At 44.3% G+C, this 25,851-nt stretch overlaps 1 protein-coding gene across 1 annotated transcript; it reads left to right on the top strand.

The window, feature by feature from the left end:
• Positions 1-1,787: 1,787 nt before the first annotated feature.
• atp6v0d1 (ATPase H+ transporting V0 subunit d1) lies at positions 1,788-19,247 on the top strand. Its single transcript, XM_045218461.1, has 8 exons — positions 1,788-2,034; positions 5,944-6,115; positions 8,045-8,223; positions 9,044-9,123; positions 9,222-9,299; positions 12,075-12,251; positions 15,882-15,959; positions 17,797-19,247. Exons 1-8 carry the CDS (start codon positions 1,905-1,907, stop codon positions 17,956-17,958), a joined length of 1,056 nt encoding a protein of 351 aa, XP_045074396.1. The 5' UTR covers positions 1,788-1,904; the 3' UTR covers positions 17,959-19,247.
• Positions 19,248-25,851: the final 6,604 nt, after the last annotated feature.

The raw sequence follows: 25,851 nt of genomic DNA, 5'->3' as shown, positions 1-25,851 counted from the left end.
GAGGAGACTTCCGGTTGACTCTCTCAGGCAGGATGAAAACGACTACATTGACCATGATCCTTTGCTAGTTACTGCCACTTTCACCATGATACTTAGTGATGTTTTGGTGCCATTCAGGCCAAGGGGCCAGGGTTCCGGTCTATTACATTTTATCCAGAGCGACTTACAGTTAGTGCATACATTATTATTTTAATTTTTTTTCATACTGGCCCCCCGTGGGAATCGAACCCACAATCCTGCCGTTGCAAACGCCATGCTCTACCAACTGAGCTACATCCCTGCCGGCCATTCCCTCCCCTACCCTGGACGACGCTGGGCCAATTGTGCGCCGCCCCATGGGTCTCCCGGTCGCGGCCAGCTACGACAGAGCCTGGATTCGAACCAGGATCTCTAGTGGCACAGCTAGCACTGCGTTTAAGGTGCATGCCGCCACCTACTGTGCTGGAGTGTGCGATCAATCATAGTCTGCCTAATTCTGTACTACTAAGAAAATAAAATCAAAAACCAAATAAATCCCTACTAAGAAAACCTTCCAAGCCACCCAATCCATTAAACTTTATCTATATCATGCTGAAACGATCCACCCGTAGGATTATTCAGCATGTCAACAACCATTTCAACAGTAACATCTGTTAGCCCCAATATCTCTTTTGCCGTCTCCACTATAACCTTCAACCTGCCGTTTCTGCTTTCAACAACCCGAGTCGTATTGATAACCTTACCAATAACAGCTACGGAGTCAACTTTATTCATGATCAAAGTGTCCATTGATAACAGCACATTCATGATCGCAAGATTTTCTGAACAGGCCTCCAAACCAGGCCAGGACCAGCTGAAGCACCAGCCCCGACAGTAGGTCCACTTAGTACAGGGGCAGCCGTGGAAGCTCCATCAGTCCGCACTGTAGTCTTACAGCCTCTGCATACGATACATCATGACTGATTCTATATCTCTGAGACTCTCTAGCCTCTCTCTGTACCTGGCATCCACCAAACGCTGCACTATGATGCAGATGATACATTATGACTAATTCTATATATCTGAGCCCCCCCCCCCCCCACTCCAACACATCACTACTCCTGCTTCCTACCTTTACCCTCTTTATGCTTTCTATACTAGACGCTCCACTGCTTTCTGTATCATGATCTATCTTCTTCCTGTGTCTTTGTGTATCATGATCTCTCTTCTTCCTGTGTCTTTCTGTATCGTGATCTATCTTCTTCCTGTGTCTTTCTGTATCATGATCTCTCTTCTTCCTGTGTCTTTCTGTATCGTGATCTCTCTTCTTCCTGTGTCTTTCTGTATCATGATCTCTCTTCTTCCTGTGTCTTTCTGTATCGTGATCTCTCTTCTTCCTGTGTCTTTCCACTACAGACCATTCAGATCCTGGACCCTCATCCTCCCGCTCCATATCATCAGAACTGACACCCATATTGTTGGCATTCCAGCACAGCTGTTGCTTCTCCAACCTTTTCTCCATTTCGTCCACACCACTTTCTGCCATTTCCAACCCCAGCATGTTGTCAAGCCCTCTCCACAGCTCCTCCTCCTGGGGCTTTCAAGACAACTGGGAACTCTGAAATAAAACTAGGTCAAATCATGACGTCAGTGATCTTCAGGTCCCCCAAAACGATTTTTCCCAGTTGGAGCTCGTTTTTTTCCCCGAGTTCCCAGTTATCTTGAACGCGCTGAAGTTGGATATTTCCGAGTTCCCAGTTGTTTTGAACGCGGTATTTAGGACTTCCGCTTGACGTCATCGAAAGCAGATGATTGAGTCACATGATATTGGTGGCGAGTGATCACGTGTCTTTTTACAGCCGGGTATCTACGCTCAGCCCTGTACAGAAAAATATTCTGATACGTTGCATTTCATCAATAAACTGATATATATTTGAGCCCTCAAGATGCCTATATTCTCGGAGCTGTATTTTAATGTGGATAATGGCTACTTGGAAGGCTTGGTCAGGGGTTTTAAGGCTGGAATTCTTTCACAGGGAGACTATCTAAATCTCGTCCAGTGCGAAACCCTGGAAGGTGAGTCCGAGCTAACGTTAGCGAGCTAGCTGGTCATCTGGCTACTAGTTATGTTGGATCATGTTGTCAAATGTACAGAGTGGCTTTTCAAATAGTATTGCTAACGTTTCAAAACGTTACTGGATAAAAATGTGGCCTTCCGACGACATGTCATGGCCAGTCGCTATGTTACCTATACTAGCTATTCGCAGACTAACGTTAATGACAATGCTAGCCAGCTACTAGTATCTCGACTGGTGATGGGGTCCTTGAATTAGCTAACAGGAACGTTAGTTGGCTAGCTAGCGTACATACTTTAACACGAATAGTTGGTCATGAATTATCCGTTTTGGTATATGGATGTAGATAATTGGAGTTAAATGGCTTGGTATCTAGATTTCGAGATTAAATTAGGTCTCTCAACCGATATTCCTTTGAATTAGCTAGCTAACGTCACCTAACTAAATGTTGTGAAGCTGGGAAGCTAGCGTGCCAGTTAGCCAAAAGTGGACTAAAGGAGCCTAACGTTGATGTTACTCGTTAACGACAGTTTATACTTGGTGTAACGACATGGGACTGTCAGTTTCCTTGTTGGGACTGTCAGTTTCCTTGTTGGGACTGTCAGTTTCCTTGTCGCGACTGTCAGTTTCCCTGTCGCGACTGTCAGTTTCCTTGTCGCGATTGTCAGTTTCCTTGTCGTGACTGTCAGTTTCCTTGTCGCGACTGTCAGTTTCCTTGTCGTGACTGTCAGTTTCCTTGTCGCGACTGTCAGTTTCCTTGTCGCGACTGTCAGTTTCCTTGTCGCGACTGTCAGTTTCCTTGTCGCAGACATACAACAAAATAAAGTATCTGCGACCGTCACAGCAACCAGACCAAATCCTCCTGTGACATGATGCAATTATCTGATAGAATCACCTACTTTTATAGTCACACTGTGGCTGGAAGTTATTTTCTGTAAGCTCGCCATTACCTTGTAAATAATGTTGTGGCTTTTCTGTAATAAATAAAAAGGAGCTAAAATTAAGACGTTGTCATCTATACTCTGGTCATTATTTGAACTGGCTAGCTAGCATACTAACAGTTAGCTAGCAACGGACCAAAGCATTGTTTAGAAAAGTGCTAATTGATATTTACTATATTCGTTTTTAAAAGGATGGGTTTATTGGTGTTAAAATAAAGTATGCTGTTTAGAGCACCCGGCTGCCGATGTCATGCAGAGGCTTTCGTTTTTTTGTGTTTAGCTATACTTTTTCATAACGGCAACAAGTTTGATGTCAGACGACAATACAATGTTCATGATGTAGCTACGACAAATTGTCTACAGACATGTCAATAGGACTGTAAAGCAGCCTTCAGTCCAAGGACCTTACATGTTCTGTTTAGAGGCGAATAGAGCCCCACAGTGGAGGTGTCATAATACCCATACAACCTAGCGGTCAAACATGGACATGGTTCTAATCGTTTTTCCACCATACATTTTTTTCTCCCATAGGGGATTTTAGAAACACTTAAAATAAGGGCTGTGTTTCGTGTAGGCTTACCCTGGCGTGACGTTTTGATAACCGTTTAAATCTCTCTCGGACAAGATGACTTTTATCGATATATTGGGCTCGCATAGGGAGCCAAATACTCCATCTAAATGATGTGAATCGGTTCTAGAAACATAAAGGCCTCTACTTTCATATCACATCAAAACGAAAAATATACACATACTGGACACAGTTTTTAACTGGTTTTTAACACCAGTTGCAGCCGACAGTATTTTTCAGTCACAGTCAGTCCTCCATTTACACACAGGTGTTCGGAGACGCAGATAACTAATTAGCACAGGTAGTCGAATCTTGTCTTCAACCTGTAAACAATCGCTGTGACATAGAAATAGGGCTGTGTGGGGACCCTAACCCTATAAAGGTGTGTAGTAATTTAACCTTTAAAAAATATATATTATTATTTCTTGCTGATATGAAAGATACGTTCCTTAGCAATGTGTGTTAAAGATGCTACAAATAGAAATTTGTAGAATTTTTGTGTTGTAATTTCAGAAAATGCCCTTAATATATCTGCTGCTAATAGTGGAATGATAGCTTCACAGTATTACCAGAGAGGAAGAGAGAGGCCCAACTCAGTGGAAAATCTGTCTCCATCCAACAGGCGGCGTTGTTTTGCCCACCAAGCAAGGAGTTTTTGTATGGAAGTCTATGAGAGTGTCGAATTTGGTCATCAAATAAATTAATGGCTTATTTGCTACGTGAGGTTTATTTAATGGAATATACATGTTATAATGTTTAAGTTGTTACCAGTGTACTGATATAAGTAGGACATGTGACATCCCGGCAACTTTGAGAAAAAACACTTTATATCGGAGTTGTCTCGAGGTGGCTATGCATATTCATGGCATGAGGCTAGTAGCATAGCCTCGGTCTCTCCATTGAATACAGGCGGTTGACGTCATGGCTGCAAATATTGAGGCGGCTTATTCTAAGGCTTAGGCCTACCCTATAGCCTAATAATGCACTAAATCACAGATTTGGCACATCATTGAGCACATGTAGCTCAGCTGGTAGAGCACGGCGCTTGTAACGCCAAGGTAGTGTTCTCACCACCCAAAAAAAATACGCATGACTGTATGCTTTGGATAAAAGCGTCTGCTAAATGGCATATTATTATTATTATTATTATCATTAAATATTGAGGCAAAAATGATAGATAGTGTAGCCTATAATTAGTAAAATCGAACTCGATTGACACGAAATTGATTTCAATGTGATTGAACAGGCCTACTGGATTTATCTTTAATGCAGTCGTCTCGGTTCTCATTTTAAACATTTTTATTCTTCGCTTGTTTGTAACAAAGACATTGGCAACATTGTATTTGTTGGCAACCTTTGTTCCCAAGTTATCAGCGGCCACAGAGAGACCGATAAACATCTCGATTCAATGTTTAGCGGAGATCTTCTGTGTAAAAAAAAAAAAAGGGGGGAAAAGCACCCAAAAGAAGCATCTAACGATGCACTTAGCTGTTCTACGAGTGGTCTGAGGCAGATGCACTTAGCTGTTCTACGAGTGGTCTGAGGCAGATGCACTTAGCTGTTCTACGAGTGGTCTGAGGCAGATGCACTTAGCTGTTCTACTAGTGGTCTGAGGCAGATGCACTTAGCTGTTCTACGAGTGGTCTGAGGCAGATGCACTTAGCTGTTCTACGAGTGGTCTGAGGCAGATGCACTTAGCTGTTCTACGAGTGGTCTGAGGCAGATGCACTTAGCTGTTCTACGAGTGGTCTGAGGCAGATGCACTTAGCTGTTCTACGAGTGGTCTGAGGCAGATGCACTTAGCTGTTCTACGAGTGGTCTGAGGCAGATGCACTTAGCTGTTCTACGAGTGGTCTGAGGCAGTCGGTAAATAACCAGCGTTGTGCAACTTTAGTAACGGTTGTTTTGGGAAACAGCTCAGAGATTTAACGATGCTCCTACTAAGAATCTAAGGATGAACTTAGCCGTCAGATGCTTTTGGGAAACCCGGCCCTGGTTATTAAACTGCATTGACCGCTGTAGCCAGCTAGTTTGTTAACATAAGCTAGTAGCTAGAGAACCATTAGCAGCTATCCATGATTTTTTTCATGACCATGCTGCCCACATAAAGGTTAAATAAATCAGATTAGGTTGATCAACAGGGGGATTTCTATGAGGAACTGAAACTATTGCTCAAAATATTGCTCAATTAGCTTACACATCTAGTAAAATGGAAGCATTCTAGACACATAACTAGCTAGCCTCTTCCCTTGCGAATGGGTCTCTAATGTAGCATTACCATCAATGCAGCAGCATTCATATGAGGTTGTAACTTCTTCTCCTGTGGAAGTCATTGTTGTGCTTGTCTGTTGAAAGCACTGTTACCTAGTATCTGAAGACGTCTTGTTTCCCCCCCGTGCAGACCTGAAGCTCCATCTGCAGAGCACAGACTACGGCAGCTTCCTGGCCAACGAACCCTCACCCCTCACCGTGTCCGTCATCGACGACAAGCTCAAAGAGAAGATGGTGGTGGAGTTCCGCCACATGAGGAACCAGTCCTATGAACCACTGGCGAGCTTCATGGACTTCATCACGTAAGTCCCTCACAGGATCTCTGGCATCTGCCAGCCTCTATCCCAAAAAATGAAGGGGAAAGATTGGCGCCCATATTGTAAGGCCCTCCTGTAGCTCAGTTGGTAGAGCGTGGCGCTTGCAACGCCAGGGTTGTGGGTTCGATTCCCACGGGGGGGCCCAGTATGAAAAAATTTATGCACTCACTAACTGTTAAGTCGCTCTGGATAAGAGCGTCTGCTAAATTACTAAAATGTAAATTGTCTAATTGAATTGAGCCTATCTTTCCCATTCATTTGGGACTTAGGCGTAGACTACCACCTTGTCAGATAATGGTAACACTTCATTTGTCCGTCTTGCATCCCTTTTCAGTTCTATCTGAATGGTCCATGTTTTGATACTCTTCTGGATAGTCCTTGTTAATATGCATTGACTCCATATTCGCCAGTCTCTAGTTAGCTCTCTGCTACCACCTGGTGGCCATGTTATGCACAGCAGGTGTCTTCATGAGATTGAAACGTATGCTCTGTTTATTAGCACCTTCACTTTTTCTAGTATTTTTTCATGGATTAAATGATATTATTTTTGCATCTCGGCCTCCTTGAGTGCGAGTACTTTTTTAAAACTCTACAGATGTTTTCTCTCCCACGCACCGGCCGCCTTTCATTCTAGCCTGAGCGCTAACACTCATAGTGGCTTTCACCGGCCGCCTTTCATTCTAGCCTGAGCGCTAACACTCATAGTGGCTTTCACCGGCTGCCTTTCATTCTAGCCTGAACGCTAAACCTCATACTGGCTTTCACTGGCCGCCTTTCATTCTAGCCTGAGCGCTAACACTCATAGTGGCTTTCACCGGCTGCCTTTCATTCTAGCCTGAACGCTAAACCTCATACTGGCTTTCACTGGCCGCCTTTCATTCTAGCCTGAGCGCTAACACTCATAGTGGCTTTCACCGGCCGCCTTTCATTCTAGCCTGAGCGCTAACACTCATAGTGGCTTTCACCGGCCGCCTTTCATTCTAGCGTGAGCGCTAAACCTCATAGTGGGTTTCACCGGCCGCCTTTCATTCTAGCCTGAGTGCTAACACTCATAGTGGCTTTCACCGGCCGCCTTTCATTCTAGCCTGAGCGCTAACACTCATAGTGGCTTTCACCGGCCGCCTTTCATTCTAGCCTGAACGCTAAACCTCATACTGGCTTTCACTGGCCGCCTTTCATTCTAGCCTGAGCGCTAACACTCATAGTGGCTTTCACTGTCCGCCTTTCATTCTAGCCTGAACGCTAACACTCATAGTGGCTTTCACCGGCCGCCTTTCATTCTAGCCTGAACGCTAAACCTCATACTGGCTTTCACTGGCCGCCTTTCATTCTAGCCTGAGCGCTAACACTCATAGTGGCTTTCACCAGCCGCCTTTCATTCTAGCCTGAGCGCTAACACTCATAGTGGCTTTCACTGTCCGCCTTTCATTCTAGCCTGAACGCTAAACCTCATAGTGGCTTTCACCGGCCGCCTTTCATTCTAGCCTGAACGCTAAACCTCATAGTGGCTTTCACTGTCCGCCTTTCATTCTAGCCTGAGCGCTAACACTCATACTGGCTTTCACCGGCCGCCTTTCATTCTAGCCTGAACGCTAAACCTCATAGTGGCTTTCACCGGCCGCCTTTCATTCTAGCCTGAGCGCTAAACCTCATAGTGGCTTTCACTGTCCGCCTTTCATTCTAGCCTGAGCGCTAAACCTCATACTGGCTTTCACCGACCGCCTTTCATTCTAGCCTGAACGCTAAACCTCAAACTGGCTTTCACTGGCCGCCTTTCATTCTAGCCTGAGCGCTAACACTCATAGTGGGTTTCACCATCTTGCAAAGGAAATGTAATATTTGCTCTGCTCATAATTACCCAGAAAACACTGAACACACACACACATCTCTCTCCCTCTCCTCCCATCTCCACAGGTACAGCTACATGATAGACAACGTGATCCTGCTCATCACAGGCACCCTGCACCAGCGGTCCATCTCTGAGCTGGTGCCTAAGTGTCATCCTCTGGGCAGCTTTGAGCAGATGGAGGCAGTCAACATCGCCCAGACCCCAGCAGAACTTTACAACGCCATCCTGGTGGACACCCCTCTGGGTAAGGCAGGACTGTGACTTCTGCATTCCAAATGTCACCTTTATTCTCTATATAGAGCACTACTTTTGACCAGGGCTCTGGATTTTTTTCACATTTTGTTGAGTGACAAAGTGGGATTGAAATATATTTAATTTGTGTGTTTTTTTGTTGTTGTTTTTTTTGGTAATTGATCTACACAAAATACTCCATAATGTCAAAGTGAAAAGAAAACTCTACAAATGTTAGCAAATTAATAAAAATGAAATAATTTACGCTATAGTCTGTAACATCTGTAAGGTCCCTCAGTCAAGTATTGAATTTCAGATTCAACTACAAAAGACCAAGGAGCTTTTAGAGAGCCTCATAAAGACCTCTGTCCTGGGTTGTTTACTAATGGAACTGTCCCCTCCTGGGTTGTTTACTAATGGAACTGTTTCCCTCCTGGGTTGTTTACTAATGGAACTGTTCCCCTCCTGGGTTGTTTACTAATGGAACTGTTCCCCTCCTGGGTTGTTTACTAATGGAACTGTTCCCGTCCTGGGTTGTTTACTAATGGAACTGTTCCCCTCCTGGGTTGTTTACTAATGGAACTGTTCCCCTCCTGGGTTGTTTACTAATGGAACTGTTCCCGTCCTGGGTTGTTTACTAATGGAACTGTTCCCGTCCTGGGTTGTTTACTAATGGAACATATGGAATTGAGAATGCAAGGAAGAAGAATCTTTGAACAACAGACTGGAGTGTTTTATGTCCTGTAGCAAACACTAGATGGCGCTAAAACTCTACTTTCTCATAAATGTGTAATCATCAAAATCCTGTTTTGAATTTCTGATCATTTCTTCAGCTGCTTTCTTCCAAGACTGCATATCTGAGCAGGATCTGGATGAGATGAACATTGAAATCATCCGTAATACTCTGTATAAGGTGAGCAACGGATTTAATTCACATTTTAATTCACAATGTTAAAACAACAACATGCATCAGAAGATAGTGATTGACTTGGTCTGTGTCTCCATTTCCAGGCTTATCTAGAGGCTTTCTACAAGTTCTGCTCCACTCTGGGAGGAACCACTGGTGACACCATGTGCCCTATTCTAGAGGTCAGTGAGTGTGTCCCTTATTAGAAAGTTAATATTCAGTGCCTTCGGAAAGTATTCAGACCCCTTTACTTTTTCCATATTTTGTTACGTTACAGCCTTATTCAAAAAAAAAATCCTCATCAATCTACACACAATACCCCATAATGACAAAGCGAAATCAGGTTTTTAGAAATATTTGCACATTTATTACAAATAAAAAAAAAGCTATCTGTAGTATTATAGTATTCAGACCCTTTGCTATGAGACTCAACATTGAGCTCCGGTGCATCCTGTTTCCATTGATCATCCTTGATGTTTCTACAACTTGATTGGAGTCCACCTGTGGATATGATTGGACATGATTTGGAAAGGCACACACCTGTCTATATAAGGTCCCACAGTTGACAGTGCATGTCAGAGCAAAAAACCAAGCCATGAGGTCGAAGGAATTGTCCATAGAGCTCCGAGACAGGTTTGTGTCGAGGCACAGATCTGGGGAAGGGTACCAAAAAATATTCTGCAGCATTGAAGTTCCCCAAGAACACAGTGGCCTCCATCATTCCTAAATGGAAGTTTGGAACCACCAAGACTCTTCCTAGAGCTGGCCGCCCAGCAAAACTGAGCAATCGGGGGAGAAGGGCCTTGGTCAGGGAGGTGACCAAGAACCTGATGATCACTCTGACAGAGCTCCAGAGTTCTTCTGTGGAGATGGGAGAACCTTCCAGAAGGACAACCATCTCTGCAGCACTCCACCAATCAAGCCTTTATGGTAGAGTGGCCAGACAGAAGCCTGGAGGAAACCTGACACCATCCCTACGGTGAAGCATGGTGGTGGCAGCATCATGCTGTGGGGATGTTTTTCATTGGCAGGGACTGGGAGACTAGTCAGGATCGAGGGAAAGATGAACAAAGCAAAGTACAGAGAGATCCTTGATGAAAACCTGCTCCAGAGCTCTCAGGACCTCAGACTGGGGTGAAGGTTCACCTTCCAACAGGACAATGACCCTAAGCACACAGCCAAGACAATGCAGGAGTGGCTTCGGGACAAGTCTCTGAATGTCCTTGAGTGGCCCAGCCAGAGTCCGGACTTGAACCCGATCGAACATCTCTGGAGAGAACTAAAAATAGCTGTGCAGCAACGCTCCCCATCCAACCTGACAGAGCTTGAGAGGATCTGCAGAGAAGAATGGGAGAAACTCCCCAAATACAGGTGTGCCAAGCTTGTTGCGTCATACTCAAGAAGACTTGAGGCTGTAATCGCTGCCAAAGGTGCTTCATCAAAGTACTGAGTAAAGGGTCTGAATACTTATGTAAATGTGATATTTCCAGTTTTTATTTTATACATTTACAAAAAATTTATAAAAGCCTGTTTTAGCTTTGTCAATATGGGGTATTCTGTGTAGATTGATGAGGGGAAAAAAACAATTTAATACATTTTAGAATAAGGCTGTAACGTAACAAAATGTGGAAAAAGTCAAGGGGTCTGAATACTTTCCGAATGCACTGTATACTGCAGTGTTTGTTCTCTTTAGTCATTTCTACTGGACCATCCAATTTAAAGAAAACATTGACCCACACCTTGAAGTGTATTCTACTATATTCATCTATATCATCTGTCAATCAATCGGTTTGCTGTTTCCCCTCCCTGTGTGTCCTGTTTCCCCTCCCTGTGTGTGTCCTGTTTCCCCTCCCTGTGTGTTTCCTGTTTCCCCTCCCTGTGTGTGACCTGTTTCCCCTCCCTGTGTGTGTCCTGTTTCCCCTCCCTGTGTGTGTCCTGTTTCCCCTCCCTGTGTGTTTCCTGTTTCCCCTCCCTGTGTGTGTCCTGTTTCCCCTCCCTGTGTGTGTCCTGTTTCCCCTCCCTGTGTGTGTCCTGTTTCCCCTCCCTGTGTGTGTCCTGTTTCCCCTCCCTGTGTGTGTCCTGTTTCCCCTCCCTGTGTGTGTCCTGTTTCCCCTCCCTGTGTGTGTCCTGTTTCCCCTCCCTGTGTGTGTCCTGTTTCCCCTCCCTGTGTGTGTCCTGTTTCCCCTCCCTGTGTGTCCTGTTTCCCCTCCCTGTGTGTCCTGTTTCCCCTCCCTGTGTCCTGTTTCCCCTCCCTGTGTGTCCTGTTTCCCCTCCCTGTGTGTGTCCTGTTTCCCCTCCCTGTGTGTGTCCTGTTTCCCCTCCTGTGTGTGTCCTGTTTCCCCTCCCTGTGTGTGTCCTGTTTCCCCTCCCTGTGTGTGTCCTGTTTCCCCTCCCTGTGTGTGTCCTGTTTCCCCTCCCTGTGTGTGTCCTGTTTCCCCTCCCTGTGTGTGTCCTGTTTCCCCTCCCTGTGTGTGTCCTGTTTCCCCTCCCTGTGTGTGTCCTGTTTCCCTCTCCCTGTGTGTGTCCTGTTTCCCCTCCCTGTGTGTGTCCTGTTTCCCCTCCCTGTGTGTGTCCTGTTTCCCCTCCCTGTGTGTTTCCTGTTTCCCCTCCCTGTGTGTGTCCTGTTTCCCCTCCCTGTGTGTGTCCTGTTTCCCCTCCCTGTGTGTGTCCTGTTTCCCTCTCCCTGTGTGTGTCCTGTTTCCCCTCCCTGTGTGTGTCCTGTTTCCCCTCCCTGTGTGTGTCCTGTTTCCCCTCCCTGTGTGTGTCCTGTTTCCCCTCCCTGTGTGTGTCCTGTTTCCCCTCCCTGTGTGTCCTGTTTCCCCTCCCTGTGTGTGTCCTGTTTCCCCTCCCTGTGTGTGTCCTGTTTCCCCTCCCTGTGTGTGTCCTGTTTCCCCTCCCTGTGTGTGTCCTGTTTCCCCTCCCTGTGTGTGTCCTGTTTCCCCTCCCTGTGTGTCCAGTTTGAGGCAGACAGGAGAGCCTTCATCATAACCATCAACTCATTTGGTACGGAGCTGTCTAAGGAGGACCGGGCCAAGCTGTTCCCCCACTGTGGCAAGCTGTACCCTGAGGGGCTGGCTCAGCTTGCCCGCGCTGACGACTACGAACAGGTCAAAGCTGTGGCCGACTACTATCCTGTAAGTTATACTACTATTACTATTACCCTGTAAATTATACTACTATTACCCTGTAAATTATACTACTACTACCCTGTAAGTTATACTACTATTACCCTGTAAATTATACTACTATTACTATTACCCTGTAAATTATACTACTATTACCCTGTAAATTATACTACTATTACCCTGTAAATTATACTACTATTACCCTGTAAATTATACTACTATTACCCTGTAAATTATACTACTATTACCCTGTAAATTATACTACTATTACTATTACCCTGTAAATTATACTACTATTACCCTGTAAATTATACTACTATATTACCCTGTAAATTATACTACTATTACCCTGTAAATTATACTACTATTACCCTGTAAATTATACTACTATTACCCTGTAAATTATACTACTATTAATATTACCCTGTAAATTATACTACTATTACCCTGTAAATTATACTACTATTACCCTGTAAATTATACTACTATTACCCTGTAAATTATACTACTATTACCCTGTAAATTATACTACTATTACCCTGTAAATTATACTGCTATTACTATTACCCTGTAAATTATACTGCTATTACTATTACCCTGTAAATTATACTACTATTACCCTGTAAATTATACTACTATTACCCTGTAAATTATACTACTATTACTATTACCCTGTAAATTATACTACTATTACTATTACCCTGTAAATTATACTACTATTACTATTACCCTGTAAATTATACTACTATTACCCTGTAAATTATACTACTATTACCCTGTAAATTATACTGCTATTACTATTACCCTGTAAATTATACTACTATTACCCTGTAAATTATACTACTATTACCCTGTAAATTATACTACTATTACCCTGTAAATTATACTACTATTACCCTGTAAATTATACTACTATTACTATTACCCTGTAAATTATACTACTATTACCCTGTAAATTATACTACTATTACCCTGTAAATTATACTACTATTACCCTGTAAATTATACTACTATTACCCTGTAAATTATACTATTACTATTACCCTGTAAATTATACTACTATTACTATTACCCTGTAAATTATACTACTATATTACCCTGTAAATTATACTACTATTACCCTGTAAATTATACTACTATTACTAGACCACAGGGCTTTACACCACAGGGCTTTACACCACAGGGCTTTACACCACAGGGCTTTACACCGGTGCTTGGCCTAAAGACTCAGACTTTAGTTTTTCCACTTCTGAAGCCAGGCTTGATACTGAGTCTAACCAGACCAGACAGGCTTGATACTGAGTCTAACCAGACATGCCTGGCTTGATACTGAGTCTAACCAGACCAGACAGGCTTGATACAGAGTCTAACCAGACCAGACAGGCTTGATACTGAGTCTAACCAGACAAGCCTGGCTTGATACTGAGTCTAACCAGACCAGACAGGCTTGATACTGAGTCTAACCAGACCAGACAGGCTTGATACTGAGTCTAACCAGACCAGACAGGCTTAATACTGAGTCTAACCAGACCAGACAGGCTTGATACTGAGTCTAACCAGACCAGACAGGCTTGATACTGAGTCTAACCAGACCAGACAAGCCTGGCTTGATACTGAGTCTAACCAGACCAGACAAGCCTGGCTTGATACTGAGTCTAACCAGACCAGACAAGCCTGGCTTGATACTGAGTCTAACCAGACCAGACAAGCCTGGCTTGATACTGAGTCTAACCAGACCAGACAAGCCTGGCTTGATACTGAGTCTAACCAGACCAGACAAGCCTGGCTTGATACTGAGTCTAACCAGACCAGACAAGCCTGGCTTGATACTGAGTCTAACCAGACCAGACAAGCCTGGCTTGATACTGAGTCTAACCAGACCAGACAAGCCTGGCTTGATACTGAGTCTAACCAGACCAGACAAGCCTGGCTTGATACTGAGTCTAACCAGACCAGACAAGCCTGGCTTGATACTGAGTCTAACCAGACCAGACAAGCCTGGCTTGATACTGAGTCTAACCAGACCAGACAAGCCTGGCTTGATACTGAGTCTAACCAGACCAGACAAGCCTGGCTTGATACTGAGTCTAACCAGACCAGACAAGCCTGGCTTGATACTGAGTCTAACCAGACCAGACAAGCCTGGCTTGATACTGAGTCTAACCAGACCAGACAAGCCTGGCTTGATACTGAGTCTAACCAGACCAGACAAGCCTGGCTTGATACTGAGTCTAACCAGACCAGACAAGCCTGGCTTGATACTGAGTCTAACCAGACCAGACAAGCCTGGCTTGATACTGAGTCTAACCAGACCAGACAAGCCTGGCTTGATACTGAGTCTAACCAGACCAGACAAGCCTGGCTTGATACTGAGTCTAACCAGACCAGACAAGCCTGGCTTGATACTGAGTCTAACCAGACCAGACAAGCCTGGCTTGATACTGAGTCTAACCAGACCAGACAAGCCTGGCTTGATACTGAGTCTAACCAGACCAGACAGGCCTGGCTTGATACTGAGTCTAACCAGACCAGACAAGCCTGGCTTGATACTGAGTCTAACCAGACCAGACAGGCCTGGCTTGATACTGAGTCTACCAGACCAGAGAGGCTTGATACTGAGTCTAACCAGACCAGACAAGCCTGGCTTGATACTGAGTATAACCAGACCAGACAGGCTTGATACTGAGTCTAACCAGACCAGACAAGCCTGGCTTGATACTGAGCCTAACCAGATCAGACAAGCCGAGCTTGATACTGAGCCTAACCAGACCAGACAAGCCGAGCTTGATACTGAGTCTTACCAGACCAGACGAGCCGAGCTTGATACTGAGTCTTACCAGACCAGACGAGCCGAGCTTGATACTGAGTCCAACCAGACCAGACAAGCCGGGCTTGATACTGAGTCTAACCAGACCAGACAAGCCGGGCTTGATACTGAGCCTAACCAGACCAGACAGGCCTGGCTTGATACTGAGCCTAACCAGACCAGACAAGCCAGGCTTGATACTGAGCCTAACCAGACCAGACAAGCCAGGCTTGATACTGAGCCTAACCAGACCAGACAAGCCGAGCTTGATACTGAGTCTTACCAGACCAGACGAGCCGAGCTTGATACTGAGCCTAACCAGACCAGACAGGCCTGGCTTGATACTGAGCCTAACCAGACCAGACAAGCCGGGCTTGATACTGAGCCTAACCAGACCAGACAAGCCGAGCTTGATACTGAGTGTAACTAGACCAGTTACACTCAGCACCTTCACCAAGTCTTTTTCTATTCTGTGACTGAACAGAACCTTTTCCAGCACATGGACCAAGTCTTGTTCTATTCTGTGACTGAACATAAATGACCAACATATAGGCCTATCCCATATGTAGAGTGTAACAATGTGAGAAGAAGTAGACAGCATTACAGTCCATCTGCTATAGTCATATCCCTTAGATTAATAGTCATTTAGAGAAATACACCTGCTATTAGGACATGGTATCAGTTTCTAGAACAGTTGATCTAAAGCAGATGACCAATGAATCTGCTCTCAGTCCCCCAGCAATAGGTCTACCCTCTTGCATCATATATCCTTTTGATACTCAAAACATGTGGTGACCCAGCTCCGACCTGCTAACATCTCTTCTCCTCTCCAGGAATACAAGCTCCTGTTTGAGGGAGCAGGCAGCAACCCAGGGGACAAGACACTGGAGGACAGGTTCTTTGAGCACGAGGTGAGCAACGCGACTCCTGCACACACACACACACACACACACACACACACACACACATTGCCATTGGTTTTTAGAATGGGCCAAACTATAGTCCAGGGTTTCTTAACCCAGTCTTCGGTGATCACTTGTTGTTTCACATATTACAACACAAAATAAGTCCCCTTCTTTCCACATCATCATAGTCCTGATATGTCAGGATTTGATTGAATAGTCGACGGCGTGTTCTGTCATTTTATAGTACATGTATAGGACTTCTTGATTGATTGTGTAAGACTTATGTGCTCACTGATGTCCTCATTAACCATGTCCCTGATGTCCTCATTAACCATGTCCCTGATGTCCTCATTAACCATGTCCCTGATGTCCTCATTAACCATGTCCCTGATGTCCTCTTTAACCATGTCCCTGATGTCCTCATTAACCATGTCCCTCATTAACCATGTCCCTGATGTCCTCATTAACCATGTCCCTGATGTCCACATTAACCATGTCCCTGATGTCCCTCATTAACCATGTCCCTCATTAACCATGTCCCTGATGTCCTCATTAGCCATGTCCCTGATGTCCTCATTAGCCATGTCCCTGATGTCCTCATTAACCATGTCCCTGATGTCCCTCATTAACCATGTCCCTGATGTCCCTCATTAACCATGTCCCTGATGTCCCTCATTAACCATGTCCCTGATGTCCCTCATTAACCATGTCCCTGATGTCCTCATTAACCATGTCCCTGATGTCCCTCATTAACCATGTCCCTGATGTCCTCATTAACCATGTCCCTGATGTCCTCATTAACCATGTCCCTGATGTCCCTCATTAACCATGTCCCTGATGTCCTCTTTAACCATGTCCCTGATGTCCCTCATTAACCATGTCCCTGATGTCCCTCATTAACCATGTCCCTGATGTCCTCATTAACCATGTCCCTGATGTCCTCATTAACCATGTCCCTGATGTCCCTCATTAACCATGTCCCTGATGTCCTCTTTAACCATGTCCCTGATGTCCTCTTTAACCATGTCCCTGATGTCCACATTAACCATGTCCCTCATTAACCATGTCCCTGATGTCCTCTTTAACCATGTCCCTGATGTCCTCTTTAACCATGTCCCTGATGTCCTCTTTAACCATGTCCCTGATGTCCTCATTAACCATGTCCCTGATGTCCTCATTAACCATGTCCCTCATTAGCCATGTCCCTGATGTCTTCTTTAACCATGTCCCTGATGTCCCTCATTAACCATGTCCCTGATGTCCCTCATTAACCATGTCCCTGATGTCCCTCATTAACCATGTCCCTCATTAACCATGTCCCTGATGTCCCTCATTAACCATGTCCCTGATGTCCTCATTAACCATGTCCCTGATGTCCTCATTAACCATGTCCCTGATGTCCACATTAACCATGTCCCTGATGTCCACATTAACCATGTCCCTGATGTCCTCATTAACCATGTCCCTGATGTCCTCATTAACCATGTCCCTGATGTCCTCTTTAACCATGTCCCTGATGTCCTCTTTAACCATGTCCCTGATGTCCTCATTAACCATGTCCCTGATGTCCTCTTTAACCATGTCCCTCATTAACCATGTCCCTGATGTCCCTCATTAACCATGTCCCTGATGTCCCTCATTAACCATGTCCCTGATGTCCTCATTAACCATGTCCCTGATGTCCCTCATTAACCATGTCCTTGATGTCCTCATTAACCATGTCCCTGATGTCCTCTTATTAACCATGTCCCTGATGTCCTCATTAACCATGTCCCTGATGTCCTCATTAACCATGTCCCTGATGTCCTCATTAACCATGTCCCTGATGTGCTGTGTCCTGCAGGTGAAGCTGAACAAGCTGGCGTTTCTGAACCAGTTCCACTTCAGTGTGTTCTATGCCTACGTCAAGCTGAAGGAGCAGGAGTGTAGGAACATCGTGTGGATCGCTGAGTGCATCGCCCAGAGGCACCGCGCCAAGATAGACAACTACATCCCCATCTTCTGATCTCACACACACCAGTACGTCCCTACATTCTGATCTCACACACACACCAGTACGTCCCTACATTCTGATCTGACACACACACCAGGACCTCCCTACATTCTGATCTGATCTGACACACCAGGACCTCCCTACATTCTGATCTGATCTGATCTCATCTCATCTGACACACCAGTACATCCCTACATTCTGATCTGATCTGATCAGACACACACACCAGTACTTTCCCTACATTCTTTAGACTAAAAGACGTTCCATCTTTCATCCTTTTGAGTTGTATAGCTGGAGTGGATCCGATATTTATTTCATCCCAGTGTGAGAGTCTGTCACCCCATCTGAAAGGTATTTTGTCCCTAGCTGGCACTTGTACTGACAGTGTAGTGTACTGTCTTGATTGGTTGATTTGGGTTGAGTGTTTTTTTGTAGTCGCTATTGAAGTGAAGTGACTCTTTACGTTCAGCAGTTTTAAGTGCACGTGCGTTCCAAAATGGCACCCCTATTCACTAAGTAGTGCACTTATTTTGACCAGGGCCCATATTGCTTTGGTCAAAAGTAGTGCACTGTATTGGGTGCCATTTTGGGGGACATCCCCAGATAGAATATCCAATGATGGATATGCAGAGTTTACTGAAATAATTTTCACTCTCCTGATGTGTTCTGTGTTCTCTGAAAATGATACGTGTGTGTGTGGATTATGTTCATGTCTTTATAAATAATACGTGTGTAGGAATGATGTCCTTTGGAAATGAGATGACTGAACCTGAACAGTCAGATATTATTGCAAATTACATCCTGGGTTGGAACAGATTTCATGTGTTTATATGAAAAAGAAAACTAAATATGTCATGTTTAAACTATACAAGGATATATATATATATATTTAAATATACTTCATGATTATAATTTTTTCGCATGCTGTAAAAATTCATGTCTCGCTCTCATGGTCCTGTTAAAATTAGTTCTGTCTTAATTGTGAAATGTGTTGTAAATGTAATAAATAAATACTATATGTAAAGAAATTGGTTTCAGTGCAAAAAGAAAGAGAACCCTGTTCAAAGCAACTAGTATTCACAACCGGGCACTAGAAAAGACAGACAACCTTGACTTTAGTCTTTAGTCAACTCTGGTTTATTTTCATAACAAATGCCTACTCACGAGATACTGTATTTGTAGTAGTGTGTCACAATACGGACTCCATTTTCTTTTGGGACCCTGCTTGATTTTTATTTATTTTTAAACATTTTTTAGTCATTTAGCAGACGCTCTTATCCAGAGCGACTTACAGTTAGTGCATACATTTTTAATACTGGCCCCCCGTGGGAAACGAACCCACAACCCTGGTGTTGCAAGCGCCATGCTCTACCAACTGAGCTACAACAGGGCCTAAGGTGTATTTTTTTTTAGTGATCCAATTTACATTTTAGTCATTTAGCAGATGCTCTTATCCAGAGCGACTTACAGTTAGTGAGTGCATACATTTTTCATGTGATGGTTGACTATGGCTGTTCAGATGTTATTGTCTCTAATACAGTGTGATGGTTGACTATGGCTGTCCAGATGTTATTGTCCCTACTACAGTGTGATGGTTGACTATGGCTGTCCAGATGTTATTGTCCCTAATACAGTGTGATGGTTGACTATGGCTGTCCAGATGTTATTGTCCCTACTACAGTGTGATGGTTGACTATGGCTGTCCAGATGTTATTGTCCCTAATACAGTGTGATGGTTGACTATGGCTGTTCAGATGTTATTGTCCCTAATACAGTGTGATGGTTGACTATGGCTGTCCAGATGTTATTGTCCCTACTACAGTGTGATGGTTGACTATGGCTGTCCAGATGTTATTGTCCCTAATACAGTGTGATGGTTGACTATGGCTGTCCAGATGTTATTGTCCCTAATACAGTGTGATGGTTGACTATGGCTGTCCAGATGTTATTGTCCCTACTACAGTGTGATGGTTGACTATGGCTGTTCAGATGTTATTGTCCCTAATACAGTGTGATGGTTGACTATGGCTGTCCAGATGTTATTGTCCCTAATACAGTGTGATGGTTGACTATGGCTGTCCAGATGTTATTGTCCCTACTACAGTGTGATGGTTGACTATGGCTGTTCAGATGTTATTGTCCCTAATACAGTGTGATGGTTGACTATGGCTGTCCAGATGTTATTGTCCCTAATACAGTGTGATGGTTGACTATGGCTGTTCAGATGTTATTGTCCCTAATACAGTGTGATGGTTGACTATGGCTGTCCAGATGGTATTGTCTCTACTACAGTGTGATGGTTGACTATGGCTGTCCAGATGTTATTGTCCCTAATACAGTGTGATGGTTGACTATGGCTGTCCAGATGTTATTGTCCCTAATACAGTGTGATGGTTGACTATGGCTGTCCAGATGTTATTGTCCCTAATACAGTGTGATGGTTGACTATGGCCGTCCAGATGTTATTGTCCCTACTACAGTGTGATGGTTGACTATGGCTGTTCAGATGTTATTGTCCCTACTACAGTGTGATGGTTGACTATGGCTGTCCAGATGTTATTGTCCCTACTACAGTGTGATGGTTGACTATGGCTGTCCAGATGTTATTGTCCCTAATACAGTGTGATGGTTGACTATGGCTGTTCAGATGTTATTGTCCCTAATACAGTGTGATGGTTGACTATGGCTGTCCAGATGTTATTGTCCCTAATACAGTGTGATGGTTGACTATGGCTGTTCAGATGTTATTGTCTCTACTACAGTGTGATGGTTGACTATGGCTGTCCAGATGTTATTGTCCCTAATACAGTGGAGATGGGAACTAGATGGATGCCGGTATTGAGTTTTCTTGTATGGAACGCTGTGTCAATTGCATTTCTTTGATTTCTCGCTGGTACCATCATAAGGCTAGAACAGACTGGTACCATCATGAGGCTATTATAGAATGATAGAACAGACTGGTACCATCATAAGGCTAGAATAGACTGGTACCATCATGAGGCTAGTATAGAAGGCTAGAACAGACTGGTACCATCATGAGGCTAGTATAGAAGGCTAGAACAGACTGGTACCATCATGAGGCTAGTATAGAAGGCTAGAACAGACTAGTACCATCATGAGGCTAGTATAGAAGGCTAGAACAGACTGGTACCATCATGAGGCTAGTATAGAAGGCTAGAACAGACTGGTACCATCATGAGGCTAGTATAGAAGGCTAGAACAGACTGGTACCATCATGAGGCTAGTATAGAAGGCTAGAACAGACTAGTACCATCATGAGGCTAGTATAGAAGGCTAGAACAGACTGGTACCATCATGAGGCTAGTATAGAAGGCTAGAACAGACTGGTACCATCATAAGGCTAGAACAGACTGGTACCATCATGAGGCTAGAACAGACTGGTACCATCATGAGGCTAGAACAGACTGGTACCATCATGAGGCTATTATAGAATGCTAGAACAGACTGGTACCATCATGAGGCTAGTATAGAAGGCTAGAACAGACTGGTACCATCATGAGGCTAGTATAGAAGGCTAGAACAGACTGGTACCATCATGAGGCTAGAACAGACTGGTACCATCATGAGGCTAGTATAGAAGGCTAGAACAGACTGGTACCATCATGAGGCTAGTATAGAAGGCTAGAACAGACTGGTACCATCATGAGGCTAGTATAGAAGGCTAGAACAGACTGGTACCATCATGAGGCTAGTATAGAAGGCTAGAACAGACTGGTACCATCATGAGGCTAGAACAGACTGGTACCATCATGAGGCTAGAACAGACTGGTACCATCATGAGGCTAGAACAGACTGGTACCATCATAAGGCTAGAACAGACTGGTACCATCATAAGGCTAGAACAGACTGGTACCATCATGAGGCTAGTATAGAAGGCTAGAACAGACTGGTACCATCATGAGGCTAGTATAGAAGGCTAGAACAGACTGGTACCATCATGAGGCTAGTATAGAAGGATAGAACAGACTGGTACCATCATGAGGCTAGAACAGACTGGTACCATCATAAGGCTAGAACAGACTGGTACCATCATGAGGCTAGAACAGACTGGTACCATCATGAGGCTAGAACAGACTGGTACCATCGTGAGGCTAGAACAGACTGGTACTATCATAAGGCTAGAACAGACTGGTACCATCATAAGGCTAGAACAGACTGGTACCATAATAAGGCTAGAACAGACTGGTACCATCATAAGGCTATTATAGAAGGCTAGAACAGACTGGTACCATCATGAGGCTAGAACAGACTGGTACCATCATAAGGCTAGAACAGACTGGTACCATCATAAGGCTATTATAGAAGGCTAGAACAGACTGGTACCATCATGAGGCTAGTATAGAAGGCTAGAACAGACTGGTACCATCATGAGGCTAGAACAGACTGGTACCATCATGAGGCTAGTATAGAATGCTAGAACAGACTGGTACCATCATAAGGCTAGAACAGACTGGTACCATCATGAGGCTAGTATAGAATGCTAGAACAGACTGGTACCATCATGAGGCTAGAACAGACTGGTACCATCATAAGGCTAGAACAGACTGGTACCATCATGAGGCTAGTATAGAATGCTAGAACAGACTGGTACCATCATGAGGCTAGAACAGACTGGTACCATCATAAGGCTAGAACAGACTGGTACCATCATAAGGCTAGAACAGACTGGTACCATCATGAGGCTAGAACAGACTGTTACCATCATGAGGCTAGAACAGACTGGTACCATCATGAGGCTAGAACAGACTGGTACCATCATAAGGCTAGAACAGACTGGTACCATCATAAGGCTAGAACAGACTGGTACCATCATGAGGCTAGTATAGAATGCTAGAACAGACTGGTACCATCATGAGGCTAGAACAGACTGGTACCATCATAAGGCTAGAACAGACTGGTACCATCATGAGGCTAGTATAGAATGCTAGAACAGACTGGTACCATCATGAGGCTAGTATAGAATGCTAGAACAGACTGGTACCATCATGAGGCTAGTATAGAATGCTAGAACAGACTGGTACCATCATGAGGCTAGAACAGACTGGTACCATCATGAGGCTAGTATAGAAGGCTAGAACAGACTGGTACCATCATAAGGCTAGAACAGACTGGTACCATCATAAGGCTAGTATAGAAGGCTAGAACAGACTGGTACCATCATGAGGCTAGAACAGACTGGTACCATCATGAGGCTATTATAGAATGCTAGAACAGACTGGTACCATCATGAGGCTAGTATAGAAGGCTAGAACAGACTGGTACCATCATGAGGCTAGAACAGACTGGTACCATCATGAGGCTAGTATAGAAGGCTAGAACAGACTGGTACCATCATGAGGCTATTATAGAAGGCTAGAACAGACTGGTACCATCATGAGGCTAGTATAGAAGGCTAGAACAGACTGGTACCATCATGAGGCTAGTATAGAAGACTAGAACAGACTGGTACCATCATGAGGCTAGTATAGAAGGCTAGAACAGACTGGTACCATCATGAGGCTAGTATAGAAGGCTAGAACAGACTGGTACCATCATGAGGCTAGTATAGAAGGCTAGAACAGACTGGTACCATCATGAGGCTAGTATAGAAGACTAGAACAGACTGGTACCATCATGAGGCTAGTATAGAATGCTAGAACAGACTGGTACCATCATGAGGCTATTATAGAAGGCTAGAACAGACTGGTACCATCATGAGGCTAGTATAGAAGGCTAGAACAGACTGGTACCATCATGAGGCTAGTATAGAAGGCTAGAACAGACTGGTACCATCATAAGGCTAGTATAGAAGGCTAGAACAGACTGGTACCATCATGAGGCTAGTATAGAAGGCTAGAACAGACTGGTACCATCATGAGGCTAGTATAGAAGACTAGAACAGACTGGTACCATCATAAGGCTATTATAGAATGCTAGAACAGACTGGTACCATCATAAGGCTATTATAGAAGGCTAGAACAGACTGGTACCATCATAAGGCTATTATAGAAGGCTAGAACAGACTGGTACCATCATGAGGCTAGAACAGACTGGTACCATCATGAGGCTAGAACAGACTGGTACCATCATGAGGCTAGTATAGAAGGCTAGAACAGACTGGTACCATCATAAGGCTAGAACAGACTGGTACCATCATGAGGCTAGTATAGAAGGCTAGAACAGACTGGTACCATCATGAGGCTAGTATAGAAGGCTAGAATAGACTGGTACCATCATGAGGCTAGTATAGAAGGCTAGAACAGACTGGTACCATCATGAGGCTAGTATAGAAGGCTAGAACAGACTGGTACCATCATGAGGCTAGAACAGACTGGTACCATCATAAGGCTAGAACAGACTGGTACCATCATGAGGCTATTATAGAAGGCTAGAACAGACTGGTACCATCATGAGGCTAGTATAGAAGGCTAGAACAGACTGGTACCATCATGAGGCTAGAACAGACTGGTACCATCATGAGGCTAGTGTAGAAGGCTAGAACAGACTGGTACCATCATGAGGCTAGAACAGACTGGTACCATCATGAGGCTAGTATAGAAGGCTAGAACAGACTGGTACCATCATGAGGCTAGAACAGACTGGTACCATCATGAGGCTAGTGTGCTAGAACAGACTGGTACCATCATGAGGCTAGAACAGACTGGTACCATCATGAGGCTAGTATAGAAGGCTAGAACAGACTGGTACCATCATGAGGCTAGTATAGACTAGAACAGACTGGTACCATCATGAGGCTAGTATAGAAGGCTAGAACAGACTGGTACCATCATGAGGCTAGTATAGAAGGCTAGAACAGACTGGTACCATCATGAGGCTAGTATAGAAGGCTAGAACAGACTGGTACCATCATGAGGCTAGTATAGAAGGCTAGAACAGACTGGTACCATCATGAGGCTAGTATAGAATGCTAGAACAGACTGGTACCATCATGAGGCTAGTATAGAAGGCTAGAACAGACTGGTACCATCATAAGGCTAGAACAGACTGGTACCATCATGAGGCTAGAACAGACTGGTACCATCATGAGGCTAGTATAGAAGGCTAGAACAGACTGGTACCATCATGAGGCTAGTATAGAAGGCTAGAACAGACTGGTACCATCATGAGGCTAGTATAGAAGGATAGAACAGACTGGTACCATCATGAGGCTAGAACAGACTGGTACCATCATGAGGCTAGAACAGACTGGTACCATCATGAGGCTAGAACAGACTGGTACCATCATGAGGCTAGGAACAGACTGGTACCATCGTGAGGCTAGAACAGACTGGTACTATCATAAGGCTAGAACAGACTGGTACCATCATAAGGCTAGAACAGACTGGTACCATCATAAGGCTAGAACAGACTGGTACCATCATAAGGCTATTATAGAAGGCTAGAACAGACTGGTACCATCATGAGGCTAGAACAGACTGGTACCATCATAAGGCTAGAACAGACTGGTACCATCATAAGGCTATTATAGAAGGCTAGAACAGACTGGTACCATCATGAGGCTAGTATAGAAGGCTAGAACAGACTGGTACCATCATGAGGCTAGAACAGACTGGTACCATCATGAGGCTAGTATAGAATGCTAGAACAGACTGGTACCATCATAAGCTAGAACAGACTGGTACCATCATGAGGCTAGTATAGAATGCTAGAACAGACTGGTACCATCATGAGGCTAGAACAGACTGGTACCATCATAAGGCTAGAACAGACTGGTACCATCATGAGGCTAGTATAGAATGCTAGAACAGACTGGTACCATCATGAGGCTAGAACAGACTGGTACCATCATAAGGCTAGAACAGACTGGTACCATCATAAGGCTAGAACAGACTGGTACCATCATGAGGCTAGAACAGACTGTTACCATCATGAGGCTAGAACAGA

Source organism: Coregonus clupeaformis, unplaced genomic scaffold (assembly GCF_020615455.1).
Source record: "Coregonus clupeaformis isolate EN_2021a unplaced genomic scaffold, ASM2061545v1 scaf1595, whole genome shotgun sequence".
NCBI lineage: Eukaryota > Metazoa > Chordata > Actinopteri > Salmoniformes > Salmonidae > Coregonus > Coregonus clupeaformis.
The sequence above is the reverse complement of the archived record's forward strand: the minus strand, read 5'-3'. Positions and strand labels throughout refer to the sequence as shown.